Here is a 17,540-nt window from a genome sequence, read left to right as displayed (position 1 = left end):
TTTACCATTTTTTAGACAAAGTGACATGTAAAATCAATTTAAACTAATTCAATATCTTCATAAATACTATTATCAAAAAAAGAAAGATACATTTAATTCAAATTTACACCAATACAACACATATGTAAAAAATGGCAATATTCGAGCTTTGTTAACAAAACAAAGAATTATGGACTCCGTATTTTGCTTATAACTTGATATTTGACTTTCAAATTTTGACATAGCATTATAAACTTCTATATTTATCAGTGTAAACATTGAAAATGAAAAAAATAAAATTTGAAATTTTTTAAGTCAAATCGTGACCAAGACCTTTTAATTAAGGAAGATAATTAAGGCAGAAAAGCTGGGGACCATTTTTTTTTCAGGATCTATTTTGTATATGACTCCATAAATTTGATTTCATTATGTCTATTGTTCTTCAGGTGAGCAATGTGGCCCATGTGCCTCTTGTAAAGACAATGAATGAGGTATGCAGTGCAAAGTATTCCCTTCCTAATTTGATACATCTTCCCTATTCAAGGATTTCTGATCCGCTCCAATTTACATAAACAGGGTTTATGTAGAGCGGAGGGGATCAGTAACCCTTGACTTGGGAAGATGAATTTGATATTGTTTTTACGATTGAACAATTATTCAGAAACAGCAGAGGATCTAAGATCTTTCATTTTTGAGGCTTGTCTTTCTTTACTTCATGTAAAGATAACTTGATTTTACTTTCATCAGTCCTTGAATACCGTTAGTGCAGAGTTGCTTAGAGTCTTCAATTGATAATTCATAAATTTACAATTATAAGTATTTGATACAAACAATTCAAAATATGTATAACAAATAGCTTAATGGTATGTAACTCATTTTAATTAATGCAACACTGTGATGATTAAATTTAATTTAATTTTTGTTCAATCTGCATACATGTGTATAGTAATAAAATACATTCAAAAAGTAAAACATTTCGCTTTCACTTATCACATGTGCACAAAACAATCTTTTTATATAAGTATATAAGTTATATGAATATACACTTTGTTTGTTTACATCTGTTATACGAGAATATATGTTACAAAGGCTCTTTAAATGATCACATTTATATTCACTGCCACAGTAGATACATTTTTGTTGGTTTTAACAAATCATTTATCTGTTATATTGGATTTTTTTCACTTTACCCGAGTAAAACTCGGCCACAAAGAGGTTGTCCCTGGAGTCCACACATAAACCCCATGGAGTCTGTAATTGACAGTTGTCAACGGAGCGGAGGAACTGGCCATCCTGGTCCAGGATGTGGATGCAGTTCCTGCTGTCTGCTATTAGGATGTTACTCTTGCTATCTGTAGTGATGTCACGTGGACATCCCAAGGTAGAACTAGAGCTATTACCAGTGTAGGTAAACCGGAGTTTCCCGTCCTGGTTGACCACCACTACTGCACGAGCTCTATTGTCTGACACACAGATATCTAGGTTCCTGTTTTCACAGATGTATTTAATGACACTTGTTGAAAAAAGAGGTTGTCCTTTGTCATTGTATTGAATACTCTGTTTCTCTGTGGAGCCAAAGTAACGCACAACTTTTGTTTGTTCATCATTATCACTGTTTACGACAACCAGGAGGTCACCAGAAAAGGTACAACAGACACTAAGAGGTCTCCACCCCTGTAGTCCGATCACTGTCTGTATCTGTGTATTCTTTATCATGTTTAAAGTTCTATCACCTTTATCAGTATAAACTAGATCGCCTCTCCTTGTCACTGCTATGTCCTCTGGCCTGCTTCCTGACTTGGTTTGGACTGACTTCACTAGTTCGCCTTGCAGGTTGTAGAGTCTCATTAAGTTGTGATTACCACATGTCCAAATGTCTCCATTACTCTGACATGACACACCGTGTAATGAATTAATACCTCCAAACTCTGTGTTTATCTCTGTAATGATCCATGGTACATCAATGAGCGGTCTGTCTAGAGGAGAGGACTCAGCATCAGGAGAAGCCATTGTGTAGCCATGTTCTTCTGTTTTGATAGATGACGCTGACAGAGAACCAAACTGTTGATAAAGCTTTTCTTTGTTTATTTTCTCAGGGGTAAATTTTGGTAAGGTAGGTGTGATTTTAGGAGGCAATCTTCTAAATTCAGCATTCCTGGATTTATAGGCAGAGACGAGACTGACATCATTTGAGTTTAGTAACTTCTTCAGATCAGCAATGCTCTGTTTGATTTTAGAAATGGTGCGCTTGATTTCATTTTCCTGTTTATTTAGACCAGCCAGGTGTTTGGAGTCCATTTCATCAAGATCTGATTTCAGTTTCTTGATCATGGTGTCTATTTCTCTATGCAAGTCTTCTCCATGTTTGTCAATAGCTTTTGTCAATTTCTTTGAGTTTTCATTCAGACCAGTTTTCTGAACTGGAATGATAGATGCAATCTCCTGATATTGAGGATAGATGGATTTTTCTAGTTCTTGTAAATCTCTCAGTATGATTTCTTTTTGGTTTTCTAGTGTTTCCACCACGTCAATAAATTCATGACCTTTGTGTTCTTTAGAAGATGCACACTTTACACAAATAGGAATGTCGCATTGCTTACAGAAAAGTTCACATATTTTTGAGGAATGGTTTTCACATTTCGTAGCTGAACTCCGCTTTTTAAATGTCACCACTTTGTGTTCTGTTGATTCGTCTGAGAGATGCTCCCCTACACAGGCTTTACACAGATGTATGTGACAAATGTCACAGTACATAGGAGGGACCGGAGTCTCACACAGATGGCACCGTAACACATCCTGGGCCCAATTACCCTTGGGGTCCATGCTGAAACACCTTAATTGAATTTTGAATAAGATTCTGGAAGAAAATAAAAGTTAAAATTATTTAACCGTATATTGCAGTTTACTCTTTTATTCAAGGCAAAATACAATGAAATCTTACTGCAGTAGAGTTGCACGTAAATCAGTTCACGTTCTTAGCCACATGCACATAATTTTGTGATAAAAGTTCGTATGTAGTATAATAATATCATTTTTTTTATCATAATATACGATAAAGTACTATTATAGTATCGGCTATTTAACAAACTTCATTGTAGAAACAAGTGCCCCGTTTTCTAGGCCTAGATTATGACCTGGCCACGCAACATTTAGTTTGGACTTTTATCATTATGTTAACATTTGTTATATTTAACATTTAAAAACTAAAGGACAGTTTTCTGCGATAGATTAAATACAAATACTTACTACATGTTGTGCCCTACTTCTGCGTGAACAAAATACAAATCTGTACAAATCAACAAATGGTGATCCTTGTATTTTTATTACCTGGTCTAGCGTTACCATCACGTGATTGATTTTACGCCTCCTTTAGAATCAAAGTACTGAACGTACTGGAAGCGATTAGCATGCTTGTTGAAGAAATTGCAAGATTTCTATATTGAAGTACAGTAGTGGTTATATACAAAATTAAAAAAAAAAATACCCCAAGATTAACAAATATATTCTCTTTCCTGGAGGACCAGTGTGTGTGTTTTCTTCTCAAAATTGATTAAAAATTGTAATTATTAGTCAGGCTTCAGGTTTATCTGAGTTCTTATTATTGATATTTTATTCATTGCTAGGGTGTACATGTAAGATTTAACACTGGTTTTAAAAATGTTTAATTCACATTGGTCCGAGTATAACATTACATGAACAGTCATTTGGAGTATTCGAAATTTTTTTTAAAAATCTTGGTTGCGAAATATGTACATTTACACATGTATTTAGTTTTATTTATTGGAATCATCAATAAAAATATTATTTCAGGAAACAAATCTGCTTCACAAAAGATCTATTTTTGACAAAAACGTGTAAAATCTACGAGTTTATGACTCGGCTATAGAATCGGCTTCAAAATATCGCAGGTCACTTCCAGATATTTGTAGCTAAAATGGTAAAAACGATCGGACAGAAATAATTTTGTAAACGTAACAGTTCGTACATGTATTATTACCATAAAGTAAAACAAATAGGAAATTATTTCGAACACCACATATACATTGCCAATTACACACTGTGTAAAATAACGGACAAAACGTACAGAAGCCAGAATTGATGTCGTTGATTACCATCATAATGTTTGTTTTAATTTAGTACTGTACAGTTAACCTACATTTTGAAATAAAACAATCGTACAAAACCGATAATTGGCGTGTTTCGGTATTCCTATAAACTGAATCAGATAAACAATGAAACAAACGCCATACACATTTCTTACCAGTGTCAAATCTTCCCACCACATATATCAAGCACAAATGCATACTATACAGTAAGTGTTTGAAAACAATTATTCGTATATTTCGGTGGGTTTTTTTAAAAAATGTATCTCTGTATGCAAAGGTCGACTAGCATTGAGTTCAATATCTTTGATTTGCATTATAATAAGAACGTGTTCTAAGCCTTCATTTATCATGTTTTATTATTTGGTATTATTTTATGGTTGAATTTGTACACAGATGATAAATAAAATGTTGAGAATGTTTTCTTTTAGTTTTTTTTATTTTTGCTGAATTTTTAAAGGAACTATGTTCAAGGGTCATGAAAGGCTTTGAATCAGGTAGTACTGCATCAGTTGAATTTGTTTAAGTATAGAAAGATAATAATGGTTAAAGAAGTTTGAAATATTTAATCTAAAATTTTTTTAAAACTCGTGATTTTATAACATTGGTGCACTTTAAAATAAAAAATAAATCACTGGAAATGTATTCACTAAATAATGTCCGTAAAACGTGCAAATAAATTGCACAGTGTTTCAATGTATTTGTATTTTCATTTTTCATTCTGTTGCTTTGGATCAGAGAATAAAGGTGGCTTGAGACACTTTTATACAAAGGGGATAAAAGTACATCAAAAAGTACTCTTTGGTTTAAAATTTGTAAATACTAAAATGTAGTTTTTATTAAAACATGCAAATTTAGATTTCTTACATGTATAGGTACAATTATATACTAAGACACCAACTCGTTTTAAACTTAAAACTTGAAGATAAATAAATTCTGTTTCAACATACTGGTTGGACTACGTTGTATGTCAATGTTTTAACACAATCAAGTGAATAAAAAATTTCAACTGTTTGTTAAGGATCCTCGACACCCCATGACTTTTACTGAAATGACAGTACGTTACAACATGGCGATTTGAACACATTGAGAAATATTTGGTGACTATCTCTGTGTCGCAATGGGTGTAGCTTCAGTCTACCAACCTGCAGGTCCCGAATTGGAATACTGCAGGGATTTTTCATTTTTGGGAGTTACTAGTAATTTCAATCAACTCTCCTATGCAGTTATTCTGGAAAACCGAAAGTGAAACAGTGTTTGGACCTAAGCACGAATCATCACCGCTGACAAGACCTAGTTCTCGATAATAATCAATAAATTCGCTGTAATGAATTCTGAAGCACTGTTTTTCAAGGAAACTTATTTATATATACCGTGAAAATAGTCAGATTTTAAATGGTAGGAACAATTTAGATATTTTTGTAGTGGTATGTATTCCTACGCTAGAGATTACAATAGTCTCGTTTAACTAGACGATCGGTGGTTTCCATAAATTTTCGACAAGCAGAGAATCTCTCTTGCTTGTCGGAGATTAGCGGAGACAACCGAGCGTTTGGTTGAACGAAACTAGAGTCCAATATTGCTTGGATCCATGCCATTTTCAGAAATATTTCGATTACTGATACATACCTTGATGGAATTAATAGTATCTTTAAATATTACACGGCATGATTGATATGGGTTTTATCGAAATTCTTTTCGGAAAAGTCCGAGTATTCATATTATAAAAAATGCGCGTAATTCAAATACATATATACATGTATAAGAAACCACTTACCATGCAAAATAACGTATCTTTGATTCTAAAATAAATAATAATCGATAAAATCAACTCTCGTCAGTACTTCAGTACTTTGATTTATGAAGAGCGGTAAAATTTAAAAAGTTGAATCCCCCAAAAATTGAAAGTTTTTGTGGTCATTTTCAAGTCGAAGACATGTTAAAAATCCATACCTTCAAGTAATTTAGAAAAATGGGCTTGTATGCAGAATTTTCCCCAGATGTGTGAAGGACCCTTAAAATATCAAAGATATAAAATATTACATTTTGCTACATTTCATTGTTTATTGACAGAAATATATATTAATCTCTTGATATTACAAGAATACAGTTCTCATTTATATGAATGTATTCTATTAAATACATTTTATATAATATATCAATAAACATGTTTATGGTAGTATGGGACACCTCCATATTGTAACGTTCTTCCTATCAAGATAAGTAATAAAACTCGGTATGGTTTTATAATTTTTTTCTTTTCAAAAATAATACCAGCGTATCGAATTGGATTGATCCTTAACTACGAACCTTTAAGTCATGATTTGTGCTTGGGATTGTATAATTTTTACCTTTCATTTCCAATTTTTTTTTAAAACATACCTTTTGGTCAAATATTGTTAAATTTAAGAATTCTAAACCGAGGAATGTTTTTTTTTTAAAAATAATAATGCACTTTCGTTCGCATTAATACTGACAGATCTCCCACATACCATCTTAAATCACAAATATGTGTTAATGGTAAACATTTTATCTATTTAATTTGGTAACATTTTTCTATAAAAATAATACTTGTAATATAAACATTCACACATACATGCATAGACATTAAATGTGTAAACACGTTAAATTACTTCATCAACAATACGATTATTGGATGTTATAAGCATTTATTGAATATGATAGAAGAATTGATTCATTTACACAAACAATATGTTCATATACAGTCAGTTTGTCTGCAGAAACAATGCATACTTATTTCAGTAATTTTTTTTCTCGTGTATACATGTAACATATTTAGTTTAACTTTACACTCCTTTGCTCACTGTTTTTACATATGTTTTATTTAATCCTGTTTACATATTTGATTGTCTTTATTTTACCCGTTTCCCCTTCTGCAACAATGAGGTTGCCTCGGGTGTCAACACATAAGGCCCATGGAATCTTTAAATCACAGTTGTCAATGTAGCAGAGGAACTGTCCGTCCTGATCAAGGATGTGGATACAGTTGTTGTAACGGTCTGTTATCAGGATCCGACCCTGGCTGTCTGTTGTGATGCCACGAGGACCAAATGATCGCTTGGAAGTAGAAAGACCTGTGTAGGTAAACCGGAGTTTCCCAGCCTGATTGACCACCACTACTGCACGCATTCCAAAATCTAACACACAGATATCTAGGTTCCTGTTCTCGCAAATGTGTTTATAGTTTATCTCTATACGAGATGAATAGAGAGGTTCTCCTTTGTCATTACATTAAATACTTTTTTTTCTGTGGATCCAGAGTAACGCGCAACTTTTGTTTGTTTGTTATCGTCACTGACCATAATAACCAAGAGGTCATCAGAGGAGGTACTACAGACACTGCGAGGTTTCCATCCCTGTAGTCTGTACTCAGCATCGGGAGATTCCATTGTGTATCCATGTTCTTCTATTGTAATAGACAATGACAAAGAACCAAACTGATGATAAAGCTGCTCCTTGTTCATTTTCTCAAGGTAAAAACATGGTAAGAAAACAATGAGTTTAGGAGGCAATGTTTTGAAATCAGCATTCCTGCATTTGTAGGCAGAGACAAGACTGACATCATTAGAGTCCAGTAACTTCTTCAGATCATCAATGATCTGTTTGATTTCAGAAATGGTGGCTGTGATTTCACCTTCCTGTTTATCTAGAAAAGCCAGGTGTTTGAAATCCATTTCATCAAGATCTGATTTTAGTTTCATGATCATGATATCTATTTCTCTGTGCAAATCTTCTTCATGTTTGTCAATAGCTTTTTTATCTATAAAAATCTATTATTTAAAAGTAAAAATCATATTTAATTGAAATTGAATGAATATATGAAATAAGAAGTGATATTTTCAATACATGATCAGATTTTAACAAAATATTGTAATAACTTTATGTGCCAATTAAGTCTGGGGCTGTGGTGTGTTTACCTCCTATCTGTCTTTTCCTTCTACAAATACTTTTAAGGTACATGGTAACGATTTTGGTCATATTTCATTTTTCTAATTTGAATTGTTTACAATGCTGTTTTAGTAATGCATTTTTATTGAGCAATTAAAATTTGGCTGTTTGCCGTAGAGGAGTTATAAACCAGATACAGATCTAACAATTCTTTGTTATATATGCAAGTCTTGTGCCATGTTGTTGTTTAATTACATTGGTTCCATTACCGGTAAAGATTCTTTGTCAAGCTGATTTTTCTATCTGCTAATTCGTTTTAGACATAAGTGAACAGTTCCTAGCGTTCTAGGTCATAGCCTGAAAGAAAGAATTGTAAGTTTATTTCAGCTCCAGCTTACTCTGCTCCTGGGAAGATTTTCAAAGCCGACAGAATGCAGTCAAAAGATAAAACTTAGGAATCTTAAAAGCAACAGCAATCTTGTATATATAATTAAGAGTTAACATGAGCCTGTAAATATATCAAAGTGTGTTTCATACAGGCTTGTGGTAATTGTAATCGATTGTAATGATTATCTTTAAGTTATTGATAGTAATCTGTAATCGAAGATGGTAGTTTAATCAATTACAGTTAAAATTTTGATTGTACTTATAACTACTTTTTGACTACTTTTAATAACCCTGAACATAAATAATTTGTAACGTACATATATTGTATGAAAACAACATATATATTTTGTGATGCACATATTGTTTGGAAATATACTATTTCAATATTGATTACAATATAATTCATAGAACAACATGTTGTTTATACATATATTCGTTAATTATGATTTTTTACTTGCACTTAAAATATAAATATTGGTTATTATGAGTATAAAATGAGATAACTAAATGTTCACTCTGCGTTTCACATTTCCGTGCAGGTTTTTAAATTAATATAATACAACTTAGAAAGATCATCAGAGCTTCCATTGAGAGAGAGAGAGAGAGAGAGAGAGAGAGAGAGCGAGAGCGAGAGAGGTCCCCGATTGAGGCCATTCGGCAAACACCGGCCGATTCCGTATCCTACGAGGTAGGAATGGGCCGAGGCATGCCGAGTGCATGTGATCGAGGCATCTACTGCAATTTTGATAAACATGTAAGTTATCTATAGGTGATAGTACAGTCAACATGTATGAATTGATATAATTTGTTAAATACCCACTGTGTACAGTTCAAATGGTTTGCCAAATAAGATGAAGTAATGACCTTACATGACTTTGTTTTTTGTTTTTCAGGACTTGGCTGCAGAGAAGACATACAATTACCTTAATATTACGATAGAGCAGGCATTGCATCCGCTGACATTTTCATAGTAAGCCTCAACAGTGCTGTGATGATTAATGTAGACTCTTGGTGAAAATTCATCAAGAGAAAATGTAATGTAAAACTGAAGACAATGAATATTTCAAATGAAGTAATTGAATAATATGATAAAAGTTGAAAAATTTACAAATATTGTACATGAGCGAGCGATCTTAGTTTACCAGAAGTTCTTTTCTTATTTAAGTGATTTTGTGTCGAAAAAGTCCTGATTAACATGGAGGACATTGTTCGAAGGAAGAAAACAATACATGTAACCAGCGATGCCAATAAGAACTGGATGATGGCCATGCATGGCTTCCCAATATCTCTATCAAATAGAGGCCAGTCACTTGGATTGTATGATCCCCGTTAAGGGTTTCTCCCGTTCTGACGGAGCAGTGATCAGGCAGGGGGTGGGAGGGGTATCATCTGGAAACTTTATCATCTAACTTCTTTGGTCATGAGAGAACGGCATCATTTATTTATCAGGAATTACAGTAAGGTAAAGGACTGTGTTCTCTATTCCCAGCGTCACTTGAGTTTTATAACGAGTCACCAGACACCATCACCAAGGAACAGGAATGTCTGTGATTTGATTGGCAGTTGACATGGCAACTCTTCCATTCATTTAAATTTAAAATGTATACTCACCAAAAAAAAAGCGTATTTTTTTCACAAGAAAATTAGATACATGTGCATACAAGCATATGGCCATTTCTTTATTGCATTTAACATATCTTCAAATTAAAAGAAAAGGTTTTTTTTATTTCCAGATTAAGACTGTTTTGTGTAAAACGAGAAATGTATATGTATATTGCGCATTTTAATAAGTAACTAAGCCTGGTATGTGCATCTTCTACCTCTTTAAAAATAGAGAGATTTGGATGAGGAAAAAATATGAATGTGTCTGATTCTTAGATCAGTATATAGTTTCCTTGTACTATTCATATTTTGTTGTTTATAATTATTCCAGTTGACATCATCTGTTCAAAGTTTGTTCATTTGTAAAGCATTTCATACCAAGAGAGAATGTAGCTATACCACTGTTTGTTGATAAATGTTTACTTGTTCTTTTTGGCTTACAAACAAGACTGTCAGACAGATTGTTAGCCTTATTTTGATTGAATGACACATAACATGCAGTCTGATTGACTGTTTCACATGTGTCAAGTGCTGTGATATAATTTACATTAGTAGCATCGTTTAGATATTTGTAAACATTGTAAAGAAATTATTTAGCTCAATTAATTGAATTGACCTGCTGAAGACTTGAGAAAAACTTTACACATCTGAGTACTCTGTTTATATTCATGTCAAGTGCTTCATCACCTCAGGTCATGATTTTCATGGTTTTCGATTTTTAAGGAAATGGCTTAATTTCCAAAATAAGGATGTGTGGTTGTCCAAAAAAAAAAAGATTCACATTAAAACAAAATCAAGATTTCTCGTGTTTAATTTATTTTTGAAAACAAACATTGAAATGGTGATTTCACCATGCATCGGACACATACCTTGGATCGGACGATTTCAGAAATAAACATACAAAATACTCATCATGAGTTCGTGTTTTCTTCTAAACATTTTTAAAGTCCAAGACCTAAACACAAAAACGATCGCGATTTTTTGTATCACGTGTTTCGTAAAAACGCACTATTTCATTTGGGAGGGGGAAGGTAAAGATTAATTAAGGGTGAAACTATGCAACCCTCACATGTATTTGATTTGTAATTAGCACAGTAAGTTTGTGAGTCTACTCTTCTTTTCCTTTGATGTTTTATTTCAATGACGACTGTGGCACAATTTTCTTGTAATATTGTTGTTGCTGCTGGGTATGTTCAAAGACTTTCACTTCGTCTACTTTTAGAATAATTCCATTGTTATGTTTTCATTAAATGTTCATTATTTTTTCCTTGCACCAAGAGCTACATTTATTAAGTTACACAATTTGAAATTTTAAAAAAAAATTATTTTTGTGAAGTAATTAAGAAAATGAATGATAAATATATACAATTACTTTAGGCTCCAAACTAATGGTTCTTCGTGGGGGGGGGGGGGGATAAAGTATGATTAGGCAGTAAGATACTTTATTTTGTTGTTACAATATTTGCAATGAGGAAGAACTCGGTTTTCATATTCAACTTAAAGTTGTAAAATAAGGTATCCCCCTATTTTAATATGGCAATAAAACTGATAAATACTGCAGCATTTGACCCAATGCGACGTGCATGAAAAGCAATACATTTAATTAGTTGTCTTTGGCCCTGGCAAATTAAGAGGGGGTCACCCCTCCCCGAACCTTTGGTGATCAATATTTAAAAAAAAAAATTATAGTTAAACTGCAGAAAAAACCGTTTTTGTGGTTGTTCATTGATTTTATGATATGGCAAGTATAGCTAGAATACTTCAAAAAGGAGTTCTAAAAACCTGCCAAACCCAGACAACCAGCTCATTTCCCCACCTCTTCAACAAATCCCACACTGTACTGGTACTGTTTTAGTGTATGTACGTATGTCATTGTTGTACACGTAGTTTTATTTTCTAATATTAGGAGCCAGATGGCATACAACTTTCCAGTTATTGGAAAAAAGTTCTAAATGAGAGATCACACTCACAAAATAGTCCATATAGTTACATATATAAACATGCAGCAGTATGGCCGATACTCTGTATTATGAAAAAAAAACTGGTTGCCTATTTTTAATGAAATCTAAATCAGCCTTAAACAATCAGTACAATACAGTAGAAAACTTACATTCACCAAGTATGATTCCCCTTATATATTACGAAATTTAATTGCAATCCTAGTTCTGTAAAAACTGACAAGACTAAAATGTACACGCACCGTTTATCGATTGATCGTAAAGTTTATCTGGCAAAGAAAAATCACGAACTACACGAAATAATCATGATGCCAGACTCAAATTTTCCATAGAAGTCAATCTGGCTGTTTCTTTTAGCTAATGTAATGATGTAAAGTAACAGTAATTTAGTAATTTTACTTAATACTGTTTACAATCAATTTATCAATTTGTTACAAGAAAAATGTAAATATATGTATAAATGATACAATACTTTCTTTGATGATGCGGGTTTAATGATAGAGATCATTGACGAAAAAATTTACATAAAGGGCGTTATGTATTTTTTCTGCAACGTCGCCACCTTCATATCCCGCATATAAAAACGTCGCCACCCTCATATCCCGCATATCATCATCTCGCAAAAGAAAGCATTTTTTATTTAAATAAATCCTGTATAAAAAAAGATTGTAATTTTTCTTTCAGAAATTCTTATATTTATCATTGAGTCTTTTTTAGCAGGTTGATTTATATTGTCAAATCACATATTCAGCATTGCAGATCTTCAGAAGAATAACTGTTTATATACATAAGATGAAATAATACATAAAACCAATCGAACATTAAACTAATTCTGTGTCCCAAGAATTGTCCAGAGGCCAAAGTCTAAACAATTTTAAAGAATGAACAATGTTTCAAAACGCTCGCATATAAATCATTCCATATATACTAACATTTAAGTTTTTGAGAATAATCTAAATTCTTTTCCTTTGTAAATCTTGACATCCCCCTTCCGCAAAGTGGCCCACCCTATGGCAAACTCTCATGATTATGTTGAATTTGAATCTACACTATCTAAAAAGGCTTTCACTAAAGTTCCAGTTTTTCTACGCAAATGTTTCTAGAAGAATATTTTAAAATATTTTTCAATTCAATTTCCTATGTAAACGTTCAACCCCCATTGTGACCTTATCCTGCCCTCGAGAATCATGACGTGAACATGCAAGTTTAAATTGCACTACCTGAGGATCTTTCCACACACGTTTAAGCATTTCTGACAAAATGATTATATGATTTTTTAAATTAAATCAACAGATTTTCAAAAATTCTTAATAGGATGTGTCCCTTCATTTTAACAAACAGGAATCCACTTCATCCAATGATAATTTATGGAAAGTTTGGTTAAAATTGGCCCAGTGGTTCTGGATATGAATACAAACATGTGAAAAGTTTACAGAGAAACAGACGGACGCCAGACAAAAAGTGCATGATCAGAAAAGTTCACTTGAGCTTTCAGCTCAGATGAGCTTATGATGTAGATGACATATTAAACTGTGCACCCGCAGTCCTACCCTCCATTAACTATTTAAGTCAGTTTCAATAAACTAGCACTTGGATATTTTGGAAAGAGGGATAACTCTATTTTGCTTGAATATTTTTTTCTCGAGTGTATATGACAATTCAATTTTCAATTACATTTGCAGTTAGTGTGATGATCAGACCAGTTCGAATACTGGCGCCAGATAGCTCAGCTGGTAGAACATCTGACAAGAGATTCAGGGGGCCCAGGTTTGCACCCCTATCTTGTTCGTAATTATTTCTCCCATCCTGTTACATTTATTGGCATACATTTTTCCAGGCAATTACTTTAAATCAAGTTAATATTGAGACCTTTCCAAATTGATTGATCCATACAACTTTAGTTGACTCGTATGAAAGATGCAACTCAAATGCCTTTGTTTAAAAATTATGTTCAACACATTCCAAGTTATTATTATTCAAAATGAAAATTAACTATGTTTTGGTAAAAATATTCCTTTAGCTCACCTAAAATGAAAGCTCAAGTGAGCTTTTCTGAACACTTTTTATCCAGCATCCATCTTTCTATCTGTCTGTCTGTAACTTTTTTACGTTTTCAACTTCTTAATTCTCAAGAACCACTGGGCCGATTTAAATAAACTTGGGTGAAGAAGATTCATGTTTATTAAAATGAATGGCCACACCCTCTTTTAAAGGGACTTGCACACGATTTGAGATCAAAAATTTCATTTTTATTTTTTATGTATAAAATGGTGTACTGGTGCATTTTAAATGATTGACCAAAATATTGAATGTTAAAGTCAAGTTACAAGCAAGATACATAGGTAAGAATTGATTGTAATGTAAACACAGCTCGAGTCAATCTTTTAGTTGTTTACAAAAAATGTAATGTAGATATTTACCATTTCATAGAAAAAATGACATGTAAAATCAATTTAAACTAATTCAATATCTTCATAAATACTATTACAAAAAAAGAAAGATACATTTAATTGAAACTTACACCAATACAACACATATGTAAAAAATGACAATATTCGAGCTTTGTTAACAAAACAAAGAATTATGGACTCCGTATCTTGCTTATAACTTGATATTTGACTTTCAAATTTTGACATAGCATTATAAACTTCTATATTTATTAGTGTAAACATTGAAAATGGAAAAATAAAATTTGAAATTTTTTAAGTCAAATCGTGACCAAGTCCTTTTAAGGAAGATAATTAAAAATCATTGAAAATTTGTTTGTATTTTTCAGAAATTTAAAAACATTTTGCCAGAAAAGCTGGGGACCATTTTTTACAGGATCTATTTTGTATATGACTCCATAAATTTGATTTCATTATGTCTATTGTTCCTCAGGTGAGCAATGTGGCCCATGGGCCATTTGTTAAGACAATGAATGAGGTATGCAGTGCAAAGTATTCCCTTCCTAATTTGAAACATCTTCCCAAGTCAAGAGTTTGTGATCCGCTCCGTTTTACATAAACAGGGTTTATGTAGAGCGGAGGGGATCAGTAACCCTTGACTTGGGAAGATGAATTTGATATTGTTTATACGATTGAACAATTATTCAGAAACAGCAGAGGATCTAAGATCTGTCATTTTTAAGGCTTGTCTTTCTTGACTTCATGTAAAGATAACTTGATTTTACTTATATCAGTCCTTGAATACCGTTATTGCAGAGTTGCTTAGAGTCTTCACTTGATAATGCATAAATTTACAATTATAAGTATTTGATACAAGCAATTTAAAAATATATATAACAAATAGCTTAATGGAATGTAAATCATATTATATTATTATAAGTAATGCAACACTGTGATGATTAAATTTAACCTGTTTACATTTTAGATATGTATAAACAAATTTTTTTTTGTAAAGTTTATAAATTCAACATTTCAATCTACATGCATGTAAATATTAATAAAATACATTCAATAAAAAAAACCTTTCGCTTTCGCTTAACACATATTGTACACAAAACAACCCATCTGTTTACACAAGTTCTATCAATAAACACTCAGTTTGTTTACATCTGTTATACAAGAATATATGTTACAAAGGCTCATTTAATTATCACATTTATAATCGCCACCACACTAAATATGTTGACAGTAACACATGGTTTATTTGTAGTATTGTATTTTCTTCACTTTGCCTGTGTAGAACTCGGCCACAAAGAGGTTGTCCTTGGAGTCCACACATAAACCCCATGGGATCTGTAATTGACAGTTGTCAATGGAGCGAAGGAACTGTCCGTCCTGATCCAGGATGTGGATACTCTGGTTGGCACTGGCTGCTATTAGGATGTGACTTTGGCTATCTGTAGTGATGTCACGTGGATATCCCAAGGTAGATATATTACCAGTGTAGGTAAAGCGAAGTTTCCCGTCCTGGTTGACCACCACTACTCCATGAGCTATATTGTCTGACACACAGATATCTAGGTTCCTGTTTTCACAGATGAATTTTGGGGTACTTGTTGAATAGAGAGGCTGTCCTTCGTCATTGTATTGAATACTTTGTTCCTCTGTGGAGCCAAAGTAACGCACAACTTTTGTTTGTTTATCATTATCACTGTTTACGACAACCAGGATGTCACCAGAAAAGGTGCAACAGACACTAAGAGGTCTCCACCCCTGTAATCTGATCACTGTCTGTATATGTGTATTCTTTATTATGTTTACAGTTCTATCATTGTAATCAGTATAAAATAGATTCCCACTCATTGTCACTGCTATGTCCTCTGGCATGTTCCCTGACTTGGTTTGGACTGACTTCATTAGTTTGCCTTGCAGGTTGTAGAGTCTCATCATATTGTCATTACCACATGTCCAAATGTCTCCATTTCTCTGACATGACGCACTGCATAATGGATTATTATGTCCAAACTCGGTATTTATTTCTGTGATGACCCGTGGTACATCAATGAGTGGTCTGTCTGGGGGAGAGGACTCTGAATCAGGAGAAGCCATTGTGTAGCCATGTTCTTCGTGTTTGATAGATAACGCTGACAGAGAACCAAACAGTTGATAAAGATGTTCTTTGTTTATTTTCTCAGGGATAAATTTTGGTAAGGTACCTGTGAGTTTAGAAGGCAATCTTCTAAATTCAGCATTCCTAGATTTATAGGCAGAGATGTGACTGACATTATTTGAGTTTAGTAACTTCTTCAGATCAGCAATGCTCTGTTTGATTTCAAAAATAGTGCGGGTGATTTCATTTTCCTGTTTGTTTAGTACAGTCAGATATTTGGAGTCCATTTCATCAAGATCTGATTTTAGTTTCTTGATCATGGTGTCTATTTCTCTGCGCAAGTCTTCTTCATGTTTCTCAATAGCTTTTGTTTGTTTCTGGGAGCTTTCATTTAGATCAGCTTTCATAACTGGGATGATAGATGCAATCTCCTCATATTTAGGATAGATGGATTTCTCCAGTTCTTGTAAATCTCTCAGTATGATTTCTTTTTGGTTTTCTAGTGTTTTCACCACGTCAATAAATACATGACCTTTGTGTTCTTTAGAAGATGCACACTTTACACAAATAGGAATGTCGCATTGTTTACAGAAAAGTTCAACTATTTTTGAGGAATGGTTTTGACATTTTGTAGTTGAACCCCGCTTTTCAAATGGCACCACTTTGTGTTCTGTGGATTCGTCTGAGAGATGCTCCCCCACACAGGCTTTACAAAGATGTATGTGACAAATGTCAAAGTACACAGGAGGGACTGGAGTCTCACACAGATGGCACCGTAAGACATCCTGGGCCCAATTACTCTTGGGGTCCATGCTGAAACACCTTAATTGAATCTTTAATAAAATTCTGGAAGAAAATAAAAGTTAAAACTATTTAACCGTATATTGCAGTTTACTCTTTTATTCAAGGCAAAATACAATGAAATCTTGTTGCAGTGGAGTTGCATGTAATCAGTTCACGTTCTAGCCCACATGCGCTTGCTTTTGTGATAAAAGTTTGTATGTAGTATAATAATATCATTTTTTATCATAATATACTAAAGAGTATTATTATACTATCGGTTATTCACTTAACTTTATTGCAGAAACAAGTGCCCCGTGTTCTA

At 33.1% G+C, this 17,540-nt stretch overlaps 2 protein-coding genes across 3 annotated transcripts; both read right to left on the bottom strand.

The window, feature by feature from the left end:
• Nucleotides 1-972: 972 nt before the first annotated feature.
• On the bottom strand, nt 973-3,302 carry LOC117684101 (E3 ubiquitin-protein ligase TRIM71-like). Of its 2 annotated transcripts, none has more exons than XM_066073321.1 (2): nt 3,226-3,283; nt 973-2,812 (listed from the first exon to the last, which is right to left on the bottom strand). In XM_066073321.1, the coding sequence occupies exon 2, from the start codon at nt 2,800-2,802 to the stop codon at nt 1,138-1,140; it is 1,665 nt and encodes a 554-aa protein (XP_065929393.1). In that variant the 5' UTR covers nt 2,803-2,812; nt 3,226-3,283; the 3' UTR covers nt 973-1,137. The 2 variants fall into 2 exon arrangements, with proteins under 2 accessions (XP_065929393.1, XP_065929392.1); XM_066073320.1 differs by having other exon boundaries at nt 976-2,836; nt 3,226-3,302.
• Nucleotides 3,303-15,585: 12,283 nt separating this feature from the next.
• Nucleotides 15,586-17,247, bottom strand: LOC136272248 (tripartite motif-containing protein 2-like). The gene has a single exon (XM_066073508.1). The coding sequence runs from the start codon at nt 17,245-17,247 to the stop codon at nt 15,586-15,588; it is 1,662 nt and encodes a 553-aa protein (XP_065929580.1).
• Nucleotides 17,248-17,540: the final 293 nt, after the last annotated feature.

Source organism: Magallana gigas, chromosome 10 (assembly GCF_963853765.1).
Source record: "Magallana gigas chromosome 10, xbMagGiga1.1, whole genome shotgun sequence".
Classification (NCBI taxonomy): domain Eukaryota; kingdom Metazoa; phylum Mollusca; class Bivalvia; order Ostreida; family Ostreidae; genus Magallana; species Magallana gigas.
The sequence above is the reverse complement of the archived record's forward strand: the minus strand, read 5'-3'. Positions and strand labels throughout refer to the sequence as shown.

What these genes read in the sequence shown, in the direction of transcription:
- LOC117684101 (XM_066073320.1), bottom strand. Translation starts at nt 2,802, where the DNA reads ATGGACCCCAAGGGTAATTGGGCCCAGGATGTGTTACGGTGCCATCTG.
- LOC136272248 (XM_066073508.1), bottom strand. Translation starts at nt 17,247, where the DNA reads ATGGACCCCAAGAGTAATTGGGCCCAGGATGTCTTACGGTGCCATCTG.